This window comes from Melanerpes formicivorus, unplaced genomic scaffold, assembly GCF_026170545.1.
Source record: "Melanerpes formicivorus ecotype bairdi unplaced genomic scaffold, bMelFor1.0.p_v2 SCAF_8, whole genome shotgun sequence".
Lineage (NCBI taxonomy): Eukaryota > Metazoa > Chordata > Aves > Piciformes > Picidae > Melanerpes > Melanerpes formicivorus.
The window spans coordinates 14,111,100-14,134,758 of NW_027142360.1; the positions used below are offsets into that span (position 1 = coordinate 14,111,100).

The 23,659-nt window shown below is 45.2% G+C and overlaps 2 protein-coding genes across 2 annotated transcripts in view; one reads left to right on the forward strand and one right to left on the reverse strand.

Moving 5' to 3' along the window:
- The window catches only part of TRIM24 (tripartite motif containing 24), a 64,442-nt gene extending 58,356 nt beyond the window's left edge, over positions 1-6,086 (forward strand). Inside the window, 3 exon segments of the mRNA XM_068142215.1 lie at positions 2,086-2,160; positions 3,497-3,646; positions 4,635-6,086. Of these exon segments, the coding sequence (XP_067998316.1) occupies positions 2,086-2,160; positions 3,497-3,646; positions 4,635-4,844 (435 nt within the window). The 3' untranslated portion in view covers positions 4,845-6,086.
- A 1,078-nt stretch (positions 6,087-7,164) lies between these two features.
- Positions 7,165-23,363, reverse strand: SVOPL (SVOP like). The gene is made up of 12 exons (XM_068141687.1): positions 23,292-23,363; positions 23,061-23,185; positions 21,564-21,627; positions 19,975-20,100; positions 18,275-18,403; positions 16,615-16,688; positions 13,659-13,861; positions 12,440-12,551; positions 11,054-11,135; positions 9,556-9,645; positions 9,048-9,161; positions 7,165-7,197 (listed from the first exon to the last, which is right to left on the reverse strand). Exons 1-12 carry the CDS (start codon positions 23,361-23,363, stop codon positions 7,186-7,188), a joined length of 1,203 nt encoding a protein of 400 aa, XP_067997788.1. The 3' UTR covers positions 7,165-7,185.
- Positions 23,364-23,659: the final 296 nt, after the last annotated feature.

The window sequence follows — 23,659 nt, forward strand, 5'->3', positions numbered from 1 at the left end:
GGCGCAGCTTGAGACTGTGTCCCCTTGTTCTGGTGCTGGTTGCCTGGGAGAAGAGGCCAACTCCCTCCTGGCTACAACCACCCTTCAGGTAGTTGTAGAGGGCAATAAGGTCACCCCTGAGCCTCCTCTTCTCCAGGCTAAACAATCCCAGCTCCCTCAGCCTCTCCTCATAGGGCTTGTGTTCAAGGCCTCTCACCAGCCTTGTTGCCCTTCTCTGGACACGCTCAAGTGTCTCAATGTCCTTCTTAAACTGAGGAGCCCAGAACTGGACACAGTACTCAAGGTGCGGCCTAACCAGAGCAGAGTACAGGGGCACTATGACCTCCCTGCTCCTGCTGGCCACACTATTCCTAATGCAGGCCAGAATGCTATTGGCCCTCCTGGCCACCTGAGCACACTGCTGGCTCATATTCAGGTGGCTGTCGATCAGCACACCCAGGTCCCTCTCTGTCTGGGAGCTCTCCAGCCACTCCGACCCCAGCCTATAGCTCTTCATGGGATTGCCATAGCCAAAGTGCAGCACTCGGCACTTGGACTTGTTGAAAGCCATCCCATTGGACTCTGCCCATCTTTCCAGTGATGGAGCACTGGAACAGGCTGCCCAGAGAGGTTGTGGAATCTCCTTCTCTAGACACACTCAAAACCTGTCTAGATGCATTCCTGTGCAGACTACCCTCAGTGATCCTGCTTTGGCAGGGAGTTGGACCCAGTGATCTCTTGAGGTCCATTCCAACCTGAAATGTACTGTGATGATAAAAAAGGAGAATTAACTTTTAAAAATAAGCACTGAGATCAGAGCAGCCTTCATGTAAATGTGCTGAACAACACATGCTGATGCCTTTAGAAGTGCTGGTGATCTGGTGCTCTTAACTGTGTTCTAGGAATTACCCAGTGCTATTTCTGACAAAGCTCTCGTGCACAGTGGCCTTGCATGAAGAATGTTTTTCTTTATGCTTTCCTAATTTGGCATAGATTGACATTATCAAGTAATGGTTTTGCTCTTTAAATGACTTTGTCAAAACCATTCTGAAAAGTTAAGGTGGTTCTTCATTGTGAAAGATACACAGAGATTCCATACTGCCTGCAGAGACTGACTCGAATCTCTGGGAATAAATGTGTCCTTTTGTAGCTTTGAGTGTTCTAGAGAAAAAGCTACAAGCAAGTGGTGGCTCTCCAGCTTTTTGGGTTTTTCCTTAAACCTCAGAATTAAAAGGAAAAACCTGTGCCTTTGAGCAGATACTTGAATTGGAATCCTATGGATTCTTGGGATTTGGGAGGGTTTCTTGCCTTTTTAAATAATACTAAAACAATTACAAAGAAGTAGGAAAATTTCTAAACTTACAAAGCATTTCTTAGCTGTATTGGAAACTTTCAGCAGTGTTTTACTTGGTTTAAGTTGGCAACTGTGTAAATAGTCTGAAATTAGTATTTTATTTGGGGTCTTAGTCTAGGTGTAGAACCATTATTTACATGTGCCACTATCTAAAAGGAAAAGAGCTGGCTCTGTTTGTATTTTACTTTAAATCTAAGTTACAAAATTGTAAGTTGTAAGTCCTGTAAATATTCTGATAAAGGATCAGCATGCATAAAATCCAACAAAGCTACTTTTACAATCACTTCCAAGGCTCAAGATTTAGTTTAATATATTTAGATACACAAAGAAAAGATGCTGCTTCCTGCTGCCAGCAAAGTACTGTAGACTTTGCAGTTACAGAGCAGTTATATCCATATCAGGAAGAATATCACTGATATCTCTGAATATTTGTAAAGCACTAAGAGCCATGCATGGGGTTTTATTCCCTGAAATATCTGTTTGGCTCAGCAAATGCTAAATAACACTGGTTAGGAGCTGTATGAGCTTTGATAGGATACATATGAGAATTGATAATACCTGTTTCAGAGAGAGAATATTGCAGGCCACTAGTTATGACAGTTAATCTTGCTTCCAAATACAGCTTTCCTGCTCACTTTTCTGCTTAGGGGCTAGAGGGGTACTGAGCAACTGTTCTGGATTTTCTGTAATGTGGTGTTTTAGACCAAATCATGCAGGATTTTGTAACTGCTTGGCTGTTTTTCTTGACACAGAAGTGTGAAAGACTGCTGCTGTACCTCTACTGTCATGAGATGAGTCTTGCTTTTCAAGATCCAGTTCCTCCCACAGTATGTACCTCACTTCTTTCCATTTCGTGTTAGCAGCATATAATTGTCATGTTTCTCATGGCGTTTTATGTTCTATCATGGTCCATTATCAGAAGTCAAGTTTCCCAGACAGTGAGTGTATTAAATATGTGTGGTTTTATTAAAGCTGCCTGAAGGGGGGTCATAAGTTGAAGCAATGAATTGAAAGAGGATTTACTAGTAAATTTCCCCAAGAATATATTATATCTAATGCTTAAAAAATAGACACAAAAGTAAATTCCATGACTCTCTTCTGATTTCACAATGCTGAGTGATATCACTAAAAAGGTGCATTTTGATATGTTTGGTTTTTTAAAAGGTACATTATTTTGAAAAATAGGATATTCCACAGTGGAATTATTAGCCTGAAATTTAATGGCTTAAAATGGTAAACAATACCTGGGTGCATTGGAACTCCAAGGATACACAGAAGAGTCACCAGTGTGATCAGATGAAAAGTACCTCTTCTATGTTCTTCAAGACAAGTCAATGGGAAAAGTATTTGTCAATAAGTAATGTGCTCCTGTGCACCCTTTTTATTCCATTGGAATAAAACTTCTGAAGAGGAGGAACACTCCACAGAGTTTAATACCAAGAAATGGGCACAAGAGATTGATTAATCATATGATAGGCAGGTATTAGAGCATTTCTCTTGGGAATGCACTGAGGAAAAGAAGTACAAAAATACTACCATCAAATATCTTTGGATTATTTTCTAATTTTGGGAAGGTTTCTTCTAAAGAAGGAATAACTCTTAGTCCTGTAAATTGAGATGCCCAAATCATCAATATCTCTGAATTTTCCCACCATTTCCAAGGAGATATTTTGTGACAAAAATTCATTTTGAGCAAGCCATGTATTCTCTCTGTTTGAATGGGCTGCCAAAGTTATACAGTGGCCTTGAGAGTGACACTCGATAGATGGATCACTTGACTAAAAAAAAAAGTATCCAAAAATGATTTCCAAAGTGTTTGCTCTGTGTAGTCATTGTGAGTGGGGGTTTTGAATTTGTTTTCCTTTTTATTTTGAAATAAGCATTGGGAAGAGCTTATTGTAGCCAGCAAAACTAGCATACATCCCTGGTACTCCAGAGGCTGCATATGGGTTACGTGACCCTGCTCTTGGCAGGGGGATTGGACTTGATCTCCAAAGGTCCCTTCCAACCCCTAACATCCTGTGAAAAGTACAAATCTTATGTCTTAGAATTTAACTTTGAAGATGAGACTAAAGCTTGCTCTGTCCCTCAGAGCTAAAGGGCTATAAAACACTAAGTATCAAACATGACTGCATTTGGTAAAAATATTTCTATTCTGTTTAGGTTCCTGATTACTACAAAATAATCAAAAAGCCAATGGACTTGTCAACCATCAAGAAAAGACTTGAAGTGACCAATTCATTCTACACAAAGCCAGAAGATTTTGTGGCTGATTTCAGACTGATTTTCCGAAACTGTGCTGAATTCAATGAGGTTAGAAAAGCAGATAACTTTATCTGGGTCTGGAGGCTCAGTTGCTTCCAGGAAAACTGTAGTGGGGATACAGCTCACAACACAAGAATTTCTTGTATTAAACTTACTTTGATGATGAGACTGCAGTGAAAATATAGATTACATTTGAAGCTGTTGTAAGGGGGTAGATGACTATGCAGAGGACATCCTTCCAGAGAAGGAAGGAGGAATTGTAACAAACATGCTTGCTGAATGGCAGGACAGCAGGTAAAGAATGGGGCATTTGATTATCACAGAGGTTAATGGTGGCTATCTGATTTTAAAAAATATTTAATCCTCCTTGCCTCAGATCTTGAATTCAGTGGAATTTTCACTCTAGGAGGTCTTTCCTCACCATTATGATTTCTAGGTGCAGGTTGAGTGATTATTGTTATCCCCCATAGCACATGAGGAAACACTAAGTGAAAAAGGGGTAGAGGTGCTGAGTGTACCTTAAAATAAGAGAGAATTATAGTGAGAATATGTATGCTGCCTCAATGGGATTCCATTCCAGTCATCCTGAATAGCTGGAAATAGGACTGCCTAGTCTTCCAGTTTACAATCATCATCATCTGTCCCAGTGTATTTTCACCATGATTAAAAAAGATTCACACAGCATACCCACTTTTTTTGGTTTAGTTTTTTTTAACCACCCCTCCCCCCTCCTTCCTCAATCAGGAGTTAAGAGTTTTTAGAATCTCTTTATAGGGCTTTCAGAACTCAGGCAGTGACAATTGACTGTGATGGTAGTACACCTGATTAAAAAAGTAGTTGGGGATGTTGCCCAAAAGATCTGCTTTGTCTCTCTGTTTGGCAGGCTTGTGCTCTTTGGTGTTGTGTTCCACAGCTGCCATTATTACTGCTGATTGATTTATTTAGTAGTAGTCTGTAAAAGTACCTTAACTACCTAATGTGATCTAAGTTATAAAGCTATTTCTTGATATATTGATGTTGTCAATTCACCCAACAGCCTGATTCAGAAGTGGCTGATGCTGGCATGAAACTCGAAGAGTATTTTGAAGAACTTCTAAGGAACCTTTATCCTGACAGAAAATTCCCTGTACAACCCAGCTGTCTGAGTGAAAAAGAGAATCCAGAACTTAGTGATGACTCGGATGATGACGTCGTACAGCCCCGGAAAAAACGCCTCAAAGTAGAGGACCGTCAGTTGCTGAAATGAGCTGCCTGGGTCACTACAGAACAGGATATTTATTGTTGTTACTTGTGAAAAAGAGGATAAATGTGACTGCTTTGACTTGTGAATATACCTGCTAGACTTTCTACCCCTTGTCTGAAACACAAAACTAATAGAGGTCAAGGCATGTGGAAAGAGTCTTTGAAGTTCCAAACTTTTATCGTGCTTCTGGAGCAGCACAGAAATTGCTGTTTGTGTGGGGTGGCAGCTGTTTAACTTTACTTTGAAGAAGAAAAGTTTGTATAGAACTGAACTTTAAAAGATTACATGGGTTCAACATGTGGTTTTCTGAGTTTGAAGAAAATGTGATCTCACCGGACTTCTAATTTTACCAAAGGCATGTGGCTGGCCATGATTTGATTTCTTTGTACTGTATTTAACACAAGCCATGAAAACAGATGGTGTAATGTTACTGTCCTGCAGTACTGACTGGTACAATGAAAATGTAGTTGCCCCCAAAGAAGTCCTTTAAAAAAAAATGTAAGGGAGAGTGTATTAAAAACACCTGTTTAAAAAAAGAAATTAAGTTGAGAGTTTTAATGAAGGAATTAAAGGACAGCGTACTTGGTTTGCACCATTTTTCTCGCCACCAGCAAGGAACAATGGTGTTCCTGTATAACTTTGTTTAACAGGGGTCTCAAGAGTGATGTACCTCTGCTTCATGGAGTTGATGGCAAAATCCTGAGGGGCAAAATGTTTGCTTGCAATTATCAGAGTTTGTGTGTATTTAGAGAGGGGAAGCAAACATTCTTTCTGTTCACAAGCTCTTGTTGGTTTTCCACATGTCTTAATAGGCTGTTGTCAGAAGGCAACCGCCATCATTATTCACTTGGAAGTACACAAGTTTGAAGAGGTGGAGAAAAAAAGATGATGATGTTCAACCCTGCATCAATCTGTGTTAAATTCAACAGAAAATAAGAACAAATTACATTTTCTGTTCTGCCTTTTTTTCATAAGCAGGCAAAAGTAGAGACCTATAGAGCTTTACATTCAAGCTGTTCTCTCAGGGAAAAATACTGGTGAGAGGAGCATAGGTGTTCCAGCACAGTCCAGTTACGTACTGTCTATGTAACTTTGAAAATACCTGCTTCACTCCTTCACTGGAAAAATGACTTAACTTTCCTTTTGAATGTCAATCTTTAGAAATTGCCTCTGCTTTGAGGTTTGAGATGTTAAATGTAACTAAAACAGGTGCTATATATAGTTGAGGAATGCTATTGTGCTTTTTAAAGGAAATATAGTCCTTCAAGCTGCTCTGGCAAAGACTCTGCCATTCAGAGGGGGACCTAGACAAGCTGGAGAGTTAGGCAGGGAGAAATTCAATCAAATTCGACAAGGCCAAGTGTAGAGTCTTGCATCAGGGAAAGAACAACCCTGTGGACCAGTGTAGGTTGGAGAAGGACCTGGGGCGGTTCTGGTTGATAGGAGGGTGACAACGAGCCAGCAATGTGCCCTTGTGGCCAAGGCGGCCAATGGTATCCTGGGGTGTATTAGAAGGTAGTAGGTTATCCTGCCCTTCTACTCTGCCCTGGAATATGTCCAGTTCCAGGCCCCTCGGTTCAAGGACAAGGAACTGCTTGAAAGTGGCCAGATGATGGAGTGGAACATCTCCCTTATGAAGAATGGCTGAGGGAGCTGGGGCTCTTAGCCTGGAGGAGACTAAGGGCTGACCTCATTAATGTTGATAAATGTGAAGGGCGAGTGTTGGGTGGAAGGAGCTAGGCTCTTCTCAGTGATGTCCAATGACAAGACTACAGGTAGTGGGTGCAAGCTGGAGCACAGGAGGTTCCACCTGAACATAAGAAGATTTTTTTTCATTGTGAGGGTGACTAACCACTGGATTGGGCTGCTCGGAGAGGCTGTGGAGTCCACTGGAGACGTTGAAAACCTGCCTGGATGTGTCGCTATGTGACCTACTCTAGGTGATCTTTCTCTGGCGGGAGGGTTGGACTAGATGATCTTTTGAGGTCCCTTCCAACCCCTGACATTCTGTGTATTCTCCCTACCTTTGTCTGTTTTCCATTTTTGATTATTATTTTGGGGGGGGGTGGGATAGCACCGTATGCTGCTACTAGCACTAGTATTGAAGACTCTCCATCTTGCTTCACAGGACAGGTGGAAAGCATCTTTTTATTGAATCACAGGAGAGGAAATGTCGAGAAATGTGCCATTTGTCTGTACAAAGCATAGCTCTTACACTGTTCAGTTGCAATTTCTCCATAATGGAAAGGGTATGCAGAAGCAATCACCATGAACTGTAGCTCACAGGAAATGACAAGCTGCCAGAGGTTTATTTTTCTTTCCTGCCCACTCCAAACACTTGCTTTCATTTTACTTGCTAAAAAGGGAAAAGAAAACAGCACATGAATAAGCACATGAAACCCAACAGAAATGGATACAGGGGAACATAATAATGTTTGGATACATTCAAAAGGCTTTGCCTCTGATAGGCAATCCCCATAAGTACTTTGAGAGTGGCCTGATGCTCTCACAATAAACTGAAACAAGAAGAGTTGTTCTTTATAGCTGTAATTGTCTAGATTTCCAAAACCAGTTACATACTTTTGTATTTGATTCAAGTAGACCCATTTTTTACAAAACACAGCCCCTGCCTGAGCCATAGGGCTAAATATTGCCATGTTAAAAAGGCTTTTACATCATGTTTTTAGATTCTTGTATGGAATGGTTGACTGTGCTGTGTGAGGCCCTCAGACAATGTGTTCAACAGTCATGATTCAGCAATCCCTGAGTGACTACATTGACAAATGCCCACAAGATCAAGATTTAGCAAGTTGGATTTAAGGTCTAATGGCTGCATTCTAGAGCACACAACTGGTTCTGTAGCTTTTTATTTTTCTCCCCTTTTGACTGCATGTCAAGGCCAGCAGCTGGAGCTTAGAGCTCTCATTTGTAGCAAGGAGGATAATACTGCTACAAAGTCCCCAGGAAAATGGGGGATCCCAGTAATGAATCATTACACTCCCATTCATCTCAACTACTCTTAGCCAAAGTTAATGTAACTGTAGCTGAATCAAAGCTTTCCTTTTAGGTCTCAAGTAGATTTAATGAAGTGTTTTGCTGAGTAATTATTGTAAATCCAACCTTCTGAAGGTCTTAAGTGGCTTTCTGGCCTCTGTGCATGGGGTTGAAGAATAAGTTACTTTGTTCCTCACTTAAACTTTTATTTCTATTTTTTTTCCTCACAGACTCTTACAGAATACTTCCCCCCCCTCCCCCCCCCCCCATTTAAATGACAGAAAAAAATAAAAGACAAGCATTTTTAAAAGTCAACTGTTTCTAAAGAAGCAGGAAAGGATTAGTATGTTGCTTTTCTGAAAGCCCTGAGGTTAGCTGCCCCAGGTACCTTGGGGAAGCATTAGATGTGACCTAATGAAGTTAAGAGTGTGTGCAGGTAGTTTGTGTGTGTTTGTATGTGGTGGTTTGGGTTTTTTTTCAGTCTGCTTCAGAAGCACAGGTAAAACAGTTTGATCAAACATATCCTGCTCTAGGCTGCTAAAGAATGTGGATTATTTAGCCCTGGTTTATATGGGTGAGATTGTAGAGTAAGAGGCAGTGTGATGCAGGCACGCTGCATGCATGATGTACAGATTTCCATGCTGAAACAGCTGAATCAACTAGAATCACACAATTGCTCAACATCTCCTCTGGTTAGTGCAGCTTGTGCATGGGAGGCTGTCTGAATTTAAACTTGCCCCCTTAGTCTTTTGTGGTTTGACTGGTTGTTTTATAGGAAGTGCTGCCCACAAGGGCTTAGCTAATGGACTAACGCAGTTGGGGCTTTTGCCTGAATTTGGTAGTTGAAAGTGCTAGCCTATCTGCTTGCAGCACAGGCAAACCAAAATATGTGCCTGTGAAGCAACAACTTCAAGTTGGGACTAGAGATACTATCAGAGAGGAACTTGCACTGTCTGAAGCTAACATGCTGGCATGAAGTAGCTGGGATGTAGGGCAGGCCTTGTGTTTGCTCTTTAGAGAAATGAACTCTAGGTAGTTTGGGTGAGAGTGCTTTAAGCTGCTGCAGGGGCACATTCCTGTGCTTTCCTATCAGGCTTTATTTTGGCTTATGAGGCATCAGGAGACCTTGGTTTGGATTCTGACTGAATCACAGTCTACTAGTCTCTGAATAGCGTTTAGATAAGCAGGAGCTCCTGAAGTGGCAATACAAACCTGCAGTGCCCTGCCCTTGGTCTCGATGGGCAGTGTGAATGCAGAGATTGCACACACGACACACACAGATGAGAAAAGACACAGGGCCCCAACAAATGAAGCACTCATGAGAACCTGGAGGCAGATGAACAGTTCAGTATGGTGGGGCTGGCAGTTATTTAGTAATCAAAGAGTGGACACACATACCAGAGATACTCAGCAACAGAAAAACAGTATCTTGTGAATCTAAGATTTCAGAAAGTAATAAATACAAGCAAGATGAGCTCTGGGGAAGGTTTTCACAGGTCTGCACCTGGCAAAGACCACATAAGTACTCTATCAACTTCAGATGAAGAACTAATAAGTTGATGTAGGAAATGAGTACTATTTTGGGGAGTGAACTTCAAGGACATCTCTGTATACTTGATAGCTGTGATCCACCCTGCTTTCTTCTTTTGTTTTCAGAAAAAGGCGTTAACCCACCACAGATTGGCACAACATTTACCAACATTATGTAAAGTGCTCTTACTTGTGATATAAATGGGGCCACCATAGCTCCAACACGGCACAATGCCCCACTTGTTCCCATCCCCAGGGCTCGCATAGTGGTGGGATAAACCTGAAACAGGTCAGAAAGCAGATTAGTGCAACAATGGTATATGGTTTGATCTTGGGTTTTTTGGTTGGTTGGTTTGTTGTGGGGTTTATTTTGTTTTGTGGGGGTTTTGGTAGTTTTAATTTGGTGAGACCCAGTGCATTATCAAGGGCAGCTAGGGGGATAAGATGAAAGGGAAGAAAGGGTCTCATTTATACTATTACAAACCTGCTATTTTTATGCCCCAAGTAAAGTCTTAGACCAAGTCAATCAAAGGGGGATGCAATTACCCTGATACTTGCTTATCATCTATACCGACACCTTTCCCGCAGCTGTGCTAAGGCAGCCCACATCAAAGTCACAGAGGATAGGCTGGGTGCTAAAGGACAAATTCAATTTATATTGCCAGGCCCTGTATCCAGAAAGCAGGAAGAAAGGATATTGTCTGCAGACCTCAAAACTGCCTCCTTATATTGCCTCACAGCACTTCTAATCTTTTATTTAGAAGGAGGAGAAAGAAAAACATCCCCAGAAGAAATCTCCTGGCTTAGAAGAATGTGCTTTGTGCATTTCCCCCCATTTCCCAAACAGCTGTGCCAATAAAACACTTAAGCCTGTATTTTGCTTAACTTACAAAAGTTCTATTATATTTTAGCAAGTATACTCATGGAAGCTTTTCTTTAAATACTTTAGTGAGCCAAGCTAGTGGAGGATAAGGTAATTCCTGATAAATCAAAACATGGGACCAGATGGGATTTCCAAGTTTGGTTTTGATCACTGATTAAATTGTGAGTAGTACTGGTCTATAATACGGCCATTGCAGCAATGAGCTTTACATCAACAGCATCCAATTCAAGACCATTGAAACATGGTATTTTTTCAGGCCTGGCACATGCTTAAATAATAGTGTACTATGAAAAGAAGCACAGGGAGCTACTTCTGATTGCTTTTTATCACCTCTTTACTTAAGCTGCAAGGCAATACGTTTAACTCCACACAAGTGTTTGAAAACAATAAGAAAAAGTAACAATGCATACTTAACCCACAGAGCTCATGGCTCCAAAATTGTATGAAGGGCAAGTATGAATTAGAATAGAATAGACCAGACCAGAAAAGACCTTTGAGATCATCAAGTCCAACCTATCACCCAACACTATCTAATCAACTAAACCATGTCACCAGGCACCCCATCCAGTCTCCTCCTAAACACCTCCATTAAGTGAGGTGCTCAGTAGGACATCTGTTCTTGTTATCTCCAATTAGTTACCTGATTTCTTCTCAGCTCTCTCCTGTGAATCAGTGTAAGAAGAAAATGAGAGACAGTTCAAGAAAGATGCTGCTAACTACTCAGTAACTATGGCAGCATTGCTGGATATAGGCAAGTGAGCTTTCATGTCTCAGAGCAGTTTAATGTTCTTTCAGGAGGACTTACCTCTGCTGTGTAAATGTAAATAGTGTTGAAGTTTGCTGAAACCAAGGCACGCAGCATGAAGAGGAACCCAGTCACGCCTATGCTGGAGAGAAAGCCATGCAGAGCAAAGAGTTTGTATCACTGAACGGTGATCAGCAGGGACAGCCCAATGCATGTGCTGTACAAAAAGCTTTTACCAGCTTAATACAAGGGAAGGTACAAGGAAAAGGTGACAGCTGACATGTAATCTTTCTTGAGTCCACTGCTAAGGCATGTTTAGCAATGGACTGCTGCATGTTAAGTTTCCTCTAGGCCAGTGTTAGAGGCTGGAGAGAATGATCTGAACAGGACTTGGTGGCTCAGCTGGTGCCTTCAGCATTACAGTCAAGTCTGACTTCCAGCCTAGCCCTCACTTTCCATTTGTTTATAAAACTTGTATGCAAATATGATGGCCAGGCTGTTGCATGAAAAACTGAATATAGTAATAGCAGTACAGAGGCCAATACCTTACTCAGTGACTGTAAGCTTAATGACAAAGGCTTTGTTAGCTTAAAAACTATTTTCAGCTTCCCACTCCAGCTCTCAAATGTTTCAGCAGCCTCTGTAACCTATGGCCCATATGACAAGTGACAGGGGTGTACACCAGTGATGAGCAGCTATCAGTTTAGAGGAGACCGCAGCTTGAAGCCATTCTGATTTTTAGTAACCATTAAGATCTGGCAGTTTGAGAATGGTCTGGTTTACACATCCTCACAAGTCACCGTGGTAATTACAGCACTCACACCACCTTTTCCCTTGATGCCTCCAGCTCCTCTTGGAGATATACTTAGCAAAATCCTTGCCCTGTTAGCTGTTCTTTACTGTAGTGCTCTGCACATGACCTGCTCCTGAAGCCACCATCTCTTGGCAAGTGGGGCAGCTTGTGTGGTGCATTCAATTACAGCAATCTGACTATTGCAGTCCTTGGGGTATTTTTGTGACTTTCAAGTTAGAGGAGACATGCAGCATTGCAAGAAAAAAAGAAAGGGGGGGGGGGGGAAGGGGAGGGGAAGGGGAAGGGGAGGGGAAGGGGGAGGGGGGGAAGGAGCATGAAAAATATTACTTGTTTCTGGTGAATGTTGTTCACATAATCCTTAATTTTCTAGGTTTGTAGAGTACAGATTGCAATGTGCTTAGGGGAAGGCTCAATAGTAGGAGTGAGCCCCTCCTGTCCAGTGTTGCCTCATAGCATCTCCTGCAGCAGCTTTCTCAGGAAGAGGAGAGAGCCAGTCAGAGGAGAGCTTTTTTTGGGTATACAAAGATTACTGCTGTGACCAACTGGTAACCTGAGAATACCATAGGTACTGCTCTCTTCCTCCAGCATTTCACACCCCTCTCCAGCAAGACCCACATGCTGATCCAGACTACCTTGAGGTGCAGATATTAAGGAGAAGAAAGAACAGGGCTGTACATCCCATGGTGATACACAAGCTCAGTCGTCTGCCGAGAACATTGATGCCAAGAATGTTCAAAGGATTTACTGGAGATAAATAGGAAAATCATAAAAATGTTAGATGACCTAACTGCAATGCTTGTCTGTCTTGATAGACCTCACACTGCACCCCCAGTGCCTACCAAACGCTCTATAAAATGCACAAACTCTTAATTCTTGCCCTGTAGCCAAACCCTGTAATTTGTCCCATGTTTGTCCTTCCTCTCGGAGGATAGAGCCTGTCCTTCCCCAAAACTACGCTGGCAGGACACCATTGCCTGTCATGAGCCATGCAAGGAAGGCACCTGCTGGGTGACCATTGCAGGCCTGAGTGGTTTTGCTTCCTCTGGCCATAGCCCAGCTAAATACCATGGCCCAGAGTGGGTCCTGTTGAGTACCTCCATGGGGCTTGGTCCTAACCTGACTGCACCCACAAGATCCAGCATGCAGTCACTCTGTAGCTCAGTTGCTGAGATGTGAACCAGGGGAAATGTTCATCTCTGAGGTGTGTTGCAATACTAGACCCACACACAGTGCTAAGTTCTTTCAAAGGTGCTACGTGGGTGCCTTCTGGACATCCTGCCATCCCCCAGCACTCCTGGGCAGGCTGCACCAAGAGGCATTGTTGTTTGCTATGCATTCCTTGCCCCATTAGCTGCTCTTTACTGTGGCGCTCTGCACATGACCTGATCCCAAGGCCACCATCTGTTGGCAAGTGGGGCAGCTTGTGCGGTTCATTCAATTACAGCAATCTGACTATTTGCAGTCCTTGGTTTTTGTGACTCCAAAAACTACATGTTTGGGAATTTGGGAAGCTAGGCTTGGTTCTGGTAAGTTAGGAGCAATTTCCCCTGGAGTTTATCCAAGGCTAACTGCAAAGAAAGTCTTTGGCTCTGCTGCTGGAAGGACCCCTGCTGTCATCAGAAGCTGAATTATTCACCTGGGGGGCAATGCCCTCTCTTGTCCCTTGCCACCAGCTCACGGCCTGTATCCCCAAGCTATCATTTGCAAAGCCTGTGCCTAGCAGTTGCCAGCAATGCTTTGGGATGTTCCAGCCTCTGGCGCATCACTAAATGCCTGCAGAACTCCAAACCTGGCCGTGAGCATTGGCTGGCTGTGGAAGGGAGCGGCAGGGCCCGGGGGAGAAGAGCTTACGTGCGATCTCTCCGACTGTGCTGATGATCATGGTCTGGTAGGCGAGGGGCCCAAACAAGCGGCAGTAGCAGGGGCTGCGGCTCTCCTCGGGGTCACTGCCAGGGTTCTGTGCCGGTGGTGCTGTAGAGCCGCAGACGAGGTCCCGCTGCAGTAGCTCGGCGCTGGCCAATATAACGCCGTAGTACGCGAAAGCTATGCCGAGCCTGGGGGCAGAAACACTGCAATGAGCAGCAGCACCGGGGAAGGTGAGGAAAGTGAAATAAGAGCAGGTCTGGGGGGGGGGGACTGTGACCCCCACTATGTGCTCCCTGAGCCTAGCATCCACTATGGTCACCCCACACAGAGCACACCACTACTGCCTATGTCCAGGCACATCTCTTCCTCAGGGGACCGTGTCCCAGCTCATATCTTCATAGTTTCATAGTTTCATTCAGGGTTGGAAGGGACCACAAGGATCATCTAGTTCCAACCCCCCTGCCATGGGCAGGGACACCCCACACTAGATCAGGCTGGACAGAGCCTCATCCAGCCTGCTCTTAAACACCCCCAGGGATGGTGCCTCGACCACCTCCCTGGACAACCCATTCCAGGGTCTCACCACTCTCATGGTGAAGAACTTCCTCCTCACATCTAGCCTGAATCTCCCCACCTCCAGCTTCATTCCATTCCCCCTAGTCCTATCACTACCTGAGATCCTGAGAAGTCCTTCCCCAGCCTTCCTGTAGGCCCCCTTCAGATACTGGAAGGCCACAATTAGGTCACCTCGGAGCCTTCTCTTCTGCAGACTGAACAGCCCCAACTCCTTCAGTCTGTCCTCACAGGAGAGCTGCTCCAGCCCTCTGATCATCCTTGTGGCCCTTCTCTGGACATGTTCCAGCACCTCCACATCCCTCTTGTAATAGGGGCTCCAGAACTGGACACAGTACTCCAGGTGGGGTCTCACCAGGGCTGAGTAGAGGGGGAGGATCACTTCCCTCGACCTGCTAGCCACACTTGTCCTGCTGCAGCCCAGGATCTGATTGGCTTTGCGGGCTGCAAGTGCACATTGAGAGCTCATGTTGAGCTTTTTGTCCACCAGCACCCCCAAGTCTCTCTCCTCAGGGCTACTTTCCAGCCAGTCACTGCCCAGCCTGTATTTGTGCCTGGGATTGCCTCGACCCAGATGCAGGATCCTGCACTTGCTCTTATTGAACTTCATGAGGTTGGCTTGTGCCCACCTCTCCAGCCTGTCATGGTCCCTCTGGATGGCCTCCCTTCCCTCCAGCGTGTCTGCTGCACCACACAGCTTGGTGTCATCAGCAAACTTGCTGAGGGTGCACTCAATGCCACTGTCCATGTCACCCACAAAGATGTTGAACAAGACAGGTCCCAGGACTGATCCCTGAGGGACTCCGCTTGTCCCTGGCCTCCACTGGGACATGGAGCCATTGACAGCTACTCTTTGGGTGCAGCCATCAAGCCAGTTCCCTATCCATCTAGTGGTCCACCCATCAAACCCCTGTGTCACCAGTTTGGAGACCAGGATGTGGTGCGGGACAGTGTCGAAGGCTTTGTCTTTTGCCCATGCACCTCTCTTTCTTGGGGGACCCTGCCCCAACTCATATCTTGTCTTTTCCTTGCTCCTTAGTGCTGTTTCTTGCTGCAGCAGGTGACCTGTTGGAGGCACACTGGGAGAGCATGCCACTTAGGTCCCTTTCCTCACACAAGGCTGTAAGGGGAGACAAACCAGCCCTTCCCTCAAGAACCACAGAATCTCATCATGAGGCCTTGGTGCTAGCAGCTCACATGAAGCACCTCTCCTGGCCTTTTTCAGTCCTTATCCTTTCTGCCCAGGGATTTTCAAAAGGGGTTTTCATTAACTGGCTGGAGAGGCTCACATCACACCCTGGCTGGCTGTCAAGAACACAGCACTGGTGGTGGCAGCCTGGCTGTGTCATTATCAGATAATTCAATGTGACGTCTAATCACAAGCAGGCTGAGAAATAATTTTCACTTTTTTTTATTCCCCCTGGCAGTTTCAGAAATGAACAACAGAATCTGGGCTAGGAAACAAGCTGCCTGTGGAGGTGGGGTATGATCAGGGCACTGAGGGTTGCAAATGCAAACCTGGAACATGCCAGCAACTCCTGAGATGACTACGAGAGAAAGGAAGATTAAAAAGCAAAAAGAGAGGTATTTCATACCACTTATTCAAGTTGAAGGGAAAAACACATAAAAAATTCACAGCCTGACTTAACAACATTTTGGGTCAATGAGTTCCCACAGACCTATTATTTATACATTTCCATTCCAGACAGAAAAGTCAATGAAACATGTATTACCCTTGCATGCAGCTACTGGAACATTGCTTATGAAACCATCTCTCTTCAATCTTAATTTTCCCCAGCCACTGGTAATGGTTAATGAGTTTCTGTTGGAGCCCTGTTCCACTGATAGATTGCCTGGAATGCAAAAGGGGTGCATTTCCCCTCCTCTTGAGAAGAATAAGCTTACACCAGGCAGAGAAGTAGAGTCACAGGCACATCTTCGGTGCATGCCACAAACAGGCATGGGCTCTCTCCCACAGCTCTCGTCTGGCTCTCAGATCACCTCCCCTGAGTCACCTTACCATAGAGTCATAGAATTATTTCAGTTGGAAAAGATCTCTAGGATCATCAAGTCCAGCCTTGCCCTGAAGAACAACTGACAGTGCCCTGCCCCATCCTGGATGCCCAGCCTTTTCCTGCCTGTGTTAACACTGATTGGTAAAAGATGCCTGAGGCATGGTCTGAGATCAGGACAAGCCAGTGGTGACCTATACCTACATACTCCCCTGTTCTGGCTACCAAGGATCTGATGCCACCTCCTGAGGCAGAAGTCCTGCCTTGCAATGGCAGAATAAATGGAAGACTTTTGCACATGTTCCTGTCACAAGCAAAAGAGGAAAAAACCCAACCAACCAAAAGCCTTTTTGTACCATATGATCCATATCTGCAAAGTGGTTCTGAGGTATTTGGGGTGGATGAGGTCCTTGAATCTTCCTCTCCTTTCCTGCAAATCATGGATAGAAACAGTTTTTTAAAGGTGTATTTAATACAGGGGCCAATGCTCTTCAAGAGCAGACTTCCCCTGCCCTCACCTTAGCCCTCACCCCAGGCTTCTGATGGCTCAGACAAATTGACAACACAGCACTCCATCAGCCCTCCAGAGAGGAAAGCCCCCTTTACAAAGGATGCCCACAGGAGGGCGTGCTGCAAAGGGTAGAGAGCAGAAGAGTACCCTCCCTGAGCACTCCTGGGTCCTCTAGCTCCCAGTGGTGTGGCCTCCATAATGATGCTGGAGAGGAACCAGGTTGCTGCTGGGGAGCCAGCACTGCCAGGACTGCTAGTTCCTTTTGCCCCAGTCTGGGGAGAGTGACCCAGCAACCACTGTTCTGTCTGTGGAGCAAGTTTGTGGCCACATACATCTTGCTGGGAGGCCTGAAATGCCAGTGAACAGGGAGACAAGCAGGCACTGGGAGGGAGCCACCAGTTGCCTTGGCATCCCACCTCCATGGGGAGATGAGTTCACAGGAATGGTTTGGGTAGCCTTTATTTTTATCTTCCACATCACTGGTTAAGCCTGAGAGGGTGCACAACTAGCAAAACCCTTCCCACAGTCAATGTGGGTGCATTACATAAATTCAATTAAACTACAGGGAAGTTTTAATCCAAATTAATTCAAATACAATAGCACCATCTCACTTGAATTGCTAAGGACAATACTTGGTGCCCATGGGATTGAATAAACAGAAAAGAGGTTCAGGAAAGGGACTTCGAAGAGCTGGATAATAATTTTGAAGCCCTGGAGAATAGTTTTGTCCAATCTTCCTCTCTTGTGGGTCAAAGGTGCCATCTCACTAAATCCTCCACCCTGAAGTCAGTGGGACCCAGACTGAAGATAAGGGAGAGCAACCTTTGGGGGCCACACACACTTTTGAGCATTTTGGCCCAGTTGTGATCAACTCCTGAGCTGCTAAGGTGTTTAAGAGTATAAATGGTGGCATCAGTGAAATGGCTTCTTCTGGTTCGATCATCTTCTGCTGGTTCGACCATCTTCTGCTGGTTCATGGTTCCACACTCAGAACCTGGGGTTCTGGGACACAGCTGACAAGCCCAGCCAGGGGCTGGGAGAAACTTCTGGGAGTGCTGGGTTGATGTGAACCAGGGGACACTTGCAGCCTGACTGATCAAAAGCCCTGAAAGGGAGCCTGGGGAGCAGATTCGAGGTCTCATGGCAGAGGGGACACCCCTGGGGAACGGATGGGCAATAAGGCAAGACATGCTTTGTTGGGAGCCATTCTTGTGGTAGAAGAAATAAATCTTTTCTCAGGAAGATATTTTGCTGAGTGAACAAAAGAATGCAAAAAAAGCCCTAGAAAACTCAATTCCATTTTGAGGATCAAGATTATTGTCTCTCCAAAAGAAGAATGACACCTTCATCATCACATTCAAAAGTTGTTTGGAAAGAAATCAGGCAAGGAGGGGAAGAGAGGCAGAGCAAGACATGCTTGGCAGTTTCACTCCTTCCCTGAATGCCAGATGCTGGCAACCCTGTCCAGGATGGAGGAGCCAGGCTGTCCTGTGCACTCAACTTACCTTGGCAGGCTCCCTCAGTGTCCCCTCAGGCATCACTGCCCCATTCATCTTGGCTATCCTCTGCAGTGTGGCCAGAGCAGCTGACATGTTTCCCTTGGAGACATTGTACCGTGCAGACTCTGGGATGAACTGAAAGCAGAGTGGCATTAGAAAGCCTGTCTGCACCTCTCTGTCCACTTAACTATACTCACAGCTTCCTGTCATGCCCAAGAGCTTGGTGAGGTTGAGTAAAGGGCACCACCTGAGCATTCTTTTGCTGTTTTCCTCCCTAGCCATGCCCTGGGGTACCCCAGCTCCCATACGGCCTGTGTTTGGGGAATCACTATGCTGAACAAACTCATTTCTTGATCCAGCTCCCAGGGGTCTGCTGCCAAGCCATCTGAGACAAGCACTAGGGAGAGGTGGAAGTCAAAGACCCAGGTTTAACAAAAAACAACCCCTGATTAATTGAAATTCTAAAAGGAGATGAAGCATGCATCACTTAAGCAAAAGTCTTGGCAGATTCAACACGGCCACTGAATAAAAGGGCAGACATGAATGAAATTTAGGACCAAACTCACTCATCATTAGGATTTGTAATGTTCACTCACACCTGGTGAGTGCTCCTTCCAAAATAAAATACCTTTCTATTAAATGATGGCTCTACTAAATTCTAAACTATTACATCTGTATCACTGAAATATGAATTACAGACTTACCTTTTAAAGGGATGTATGCTCACTGATTTTTTTTCCTCGGGACTAGAAACCTTTGCTACCTAATTTTTCAGGCAAAAATAATCAGGGAACCCACATGTCAAAGTGATATGGGTGGATGTTCACAGTGACCTTGCGTTTATCCTAGAATTGTAGAATTGTTGGAAAAGAGCTCTAAGATCATTGATTCCAACCATCAACCTAACACCACCATGGCCATTAAACCATAGCCTGAAGTGCCATGTCTAGATACATTTTTAACACCTCCAGGAACAGTTACTCCACCACCTCCTTGGGCAACCTATTCCAGTGCCTGACCAGCTTTTCCCAATATCCAATATTGCCTGCCCAGGTAGCACCCCAAAAGGACTTGTGCATTTGTTATGCTGCTGGAAGGGCTTTCACATCATCACAGCTTGCCCCAGCCACAGCTTAGCACTGCAGTGCCCACAAGCACGTGACTCCCCAAATATGAGATGGTCCTTATGTCTGAGGCTGGTATTTCTGAGGCATGAGTAAACCTGGGGAAGCTGCAGTTGGCCTTGGCACCCACTTGCTCTGCGAACACTCTACTGAGGCTTCTTTCCTCAGGAACTCTAAAGACTGAAGAGGATGTGCTGTGGCCAGCACTAGACTGAAGATATTACCCTGTCTAGTGTCTTCCTCTCCATGCTTGGCCCATCACCATGGTCCCTAGATACTGGAGTCTGGGATGCTGGAGAGCTACAGCAGAGCAGTAAAGCCGGAAACATTTGAAAAGTCAAGCCGAGCCATCTCCCACAGGGTGAGATCTCCCCAGCAACTGGTTTGCAGCACCCTCACTACTACCCCTCACCCCTCTGCCCCAGGCCATCAGTATCTTCCCAAGTCCCCCAGGTGAGAGGGCTGCAATAGTGAAAGGAAGAAGCAAAGACAGTCTCATGCTTTCAGAAGGTAGAGAGCAATGCCTCTTGGTGCCTGGGGAGACACCAGGTCAGTGGCAGTGCAGCAGGGAGCATTTCCTACCTTGAACACCAGGATGAGAAGGATGCCAGGAATGGAGGCAATTCTGATCAGCCACCGCCAGCCAATGGTTGGATTCACCACTGATGCCAGGCCAATGATTAGCAAGGATCCTGCTAACCAGAACACCTTAGCCAGGGAAAGGAAGGGGTTAAAATATGAGCACATGGCAATCATTTAATAATTTTCTACCCTTCTGATATTTTTCCATGGTTAGGTGGGAATATGTGATGGGGATTTCTGCTGTTCAAACTGAGCCATTCCATGGCTGCCTAAGAAGCTGAGCTTGGGTTGAAGGAAAAATGGAATGAAAGACAAGGATTTGAGGAGCGATGGCTGAAGATAGTGTTAATTATCCCCAGATGAAAACAGATAACTTGCTGTGACTACCATTGTACATAAAGTCTTTTGTTGTGTCCTTCCAGTAGCTTCTCTGTTAATGCTCACGCCCATGAATTTTCCTCTTGTCTAAATCTCTATGGGGGAGCAGCAGATTTACAAGTCCTGAAGGCAAACGTGGGCCAAATTTCCTTTGCTGGAAGTCAGTGACTCTCTAGTAGACTCAGTGCCAAGCTCTACCAATGGATACTCTGACCCTCCATCTGCAAATACATTTCTCCACCAAGCTCACTTGTCACTGGGAGACCTGTCCCTTTCCAGGGGACCACCTGAGGGAATTCAGCCAACACAAACCACAAATACAGAGAACTCACACCAAATTCATGAGTAATGTGTGGAGAGAAACAACTAATTTCTGGGGAGAAATACAAGATCGGGGTTTATTTTATAAACCTTAGTGCTTCTGGTAACACTTTGGTCATGAAGCCCTGGGATCAAACAGGCAGTAATGAAAAGCAAATTATCCCTGCCACCAAGACTGCATACTTGGTTCAACAGTCAGATGAATTTGCATGCTTGATGTGGCCTCTGCAGATCATTTGCACATGCAGCAAGTGCCCATTGCAGAAATCTGGAGTAAGCAACAACCCAGGTCATGTTTGCTGTGGTCTTTGCCCAGCAAGCAAGTACAATCTTCCTAGCACCTCTCATGAAGAATTTGAGACTATCTATGCCAATCCTACCCTGCACAAAGCCTCATGCCTTCCTAAGTTAGGACATGGAGAGGTGGGATTGGGACCTCAACTAAGAAACACCCTATTAATAAATTGCCTTTAAACAAGTCCAAAGAGAAGAGGGATAAGCTTAGACCAGGAGGAGGTTGGTGGTGCCACTAGCCCCAGTGCTTGATAGAAAGCCCATTGGCACTGGCCACATTACAGCAGGCAGCACAATTATCAGCAGGACAACCAAGAGGCTGGGTGTCAGCCATCACTCAAAGTCCCCATGCAATGTTTGAAGCATAGAAATACTTGAGAAGGTATTGCCTCTTTTCTGCAGGCAGCTGCCTGTGTACACCTTTAATAACAAGGACACCACACTCTGGAGCGTAGGAGGCAGCAAGCACTTGCTGTTCACATGCGTGAATAGTCTGGGAGAAAGGCTGGTTTGTTGGGGACCCAACTTCCAAGCAGCAGGGGGACACATCTCCCAGGATTTGGTACTAGAAGGGAAAGTAACATGCTTACTCTTACCTGAGATAAAGGCAACATGTATCCTCTGTATTTGGTGGGCAAAAATTCTGTCTTTATGATAAGCCTAGCAAAAAATGGAAAAAAAAGTGCAGAAATACAACGATAAAGAGAATTGCTATGCTAATCAAGGAGCAGCTCAGTCAGTGCTGGATGTTGCTGCCCATAGAAAAAGTACCATTCCTCTTCCACCAGTGAGCACCCAGAGATGGAGGATCCCTGCTCAATATACCTTCCACTCAGGCAAGCACCAAATTAAAAGGAAGATGTACAGCATGAATCCCCTCCAGGCTATGGCTGTAGGATACAGGCAGGTGACTGCTGCAGTCTGTGCATCAGAAACCCTATGGGAAAGTCCTGTGGGCTAATTGAGGTGTCAGTGCAGTGACAGAATAAGTTTGCAGAAATGGATATAAAATAGGGAATATATGTATTTTTTTCCATGCAGAAAACTGTTTTCCACTTTTTAATCAACTGGCTGGAAAGCCCTTTGTGGAGAGCCTGGCACTGACATCTCTCAAGCTCACATGTGTGAATCGTGCTTCCTTGGCTGGAGAGAGACAGATGGGAAGAAACCCATGTTGCCTCTTGATCTAGGCTATTGTGTAAAAGGTGCAATTTCTCTTTGTCCCCATTAAGATCATTAGCAGTCTCCATGGCCAGGGAACATGGGCCCTTCTGCGAGGGAGGCAATGCCAGGAGATCAGTGGATGTGCAACCCAGGTGCAGGGCATCTTCTCCTCCCACCTCTCTCTCTCTCTCTCTCTCTCTCCTATCCTTCACTTTGGCAAGGAGTTCTTGGGTCAACATGACCAGTTTGGGGATTTCCTGTGTGGGCAGTAATTAGGCTTGGAGAAACCATGGAAGATACTGAAATGTTGGCTTTGTTTCCCAGTGAGAGCCAAAGCAAATAATTTATTTCACCAGGCTCCTAGTGAAATGGTTGTTAATATTGTGGACTTCTCCTCTCCCCCTTCACATCCCCCTTCCCACTCCAACAGGGTAAAAAGTTTCATTTAAGTGGGAATGTTTTACATCAGGTCAAGAAGAATTTGCTACTTAAGCAGAATTGTTGTGACTTTTTTATGAGGAAGCAGACTTTGCTCATCTGTTACCTGTCTAATTGTTTTTATGATATATGTGCTTAATATTCCCTCTGTCACTGGCTTAACATAAACCAGCTGCCCCCCCTATTGCAGGGCTTGGGAGTCCTTGGGAACTGCAACTTAGATTGATCAACTGGGATTCAGAGAAATTACAGAACAGCTTTTTATTCTAAGGTGATGCGGGAAGTTGCCCCCACGGAGGCCCCTTCTCTGCTTTCTCCTCCAGGTTGCAGCACAGTCATTGGTTCTGAGGCTCAGCACAAGGGAAACTGAACACTCTGTCAGGGTCAGCCAAAATGAGCTTAGCCCTTGGGTCTGCGTGTGCTTCTGCTAACCTCCCCATGCAGGCTGGCTTGCCACCTCCCGTGCCATGTGACATGAGGCATGGCCTTACCCTTGTGCGTGGCCTGACACACCACCTCCTACCATGGCCCGCAGGAACACAAACCAGATGTAGGATGGTGCAAACGAGGTCAGCAGGGAGAAATAAGATGCCCAGAGGAACGAGAGCAGCAGAATCTGCAAAAGGAGAAACATTAGGGTCATCAGACCACAGGTGCAGACAGCTCTGTGGCTCCTCTGGGCTTCATGAAAAGGATGTGCAGACTGCGGGTGCTCAACTCACCTTCCAGCGGCCATACCTATCAGCCAGGAGCCCAAGCACTATGCTGAAGACCATGTAGCCAAAAAACACCATCTAAGGGGAAGAGAAACAGAACTGTGGAGTGACACTCACCAGGCAGCTCAGCCATTTGAACTGTGGGTGAATTGAATGCTTTCCAAGCAGCAGGATGAACTTGCAGTGCCCAGAACCATGAGCAAGGTGGTTTTCAGGGACTGACTTTGTGTAGGCACTCACTGCTTCAACCCTCAAAGCTGGTGGCTGGATGGAAAGGACTTTGAAAATGTGAATCATTACTGCTCTGGACATTGGTGTGTGCTCACATCACTGGTTTTCTACACTCAAGTCACTGGTTTTGTACAGTGGTGGTA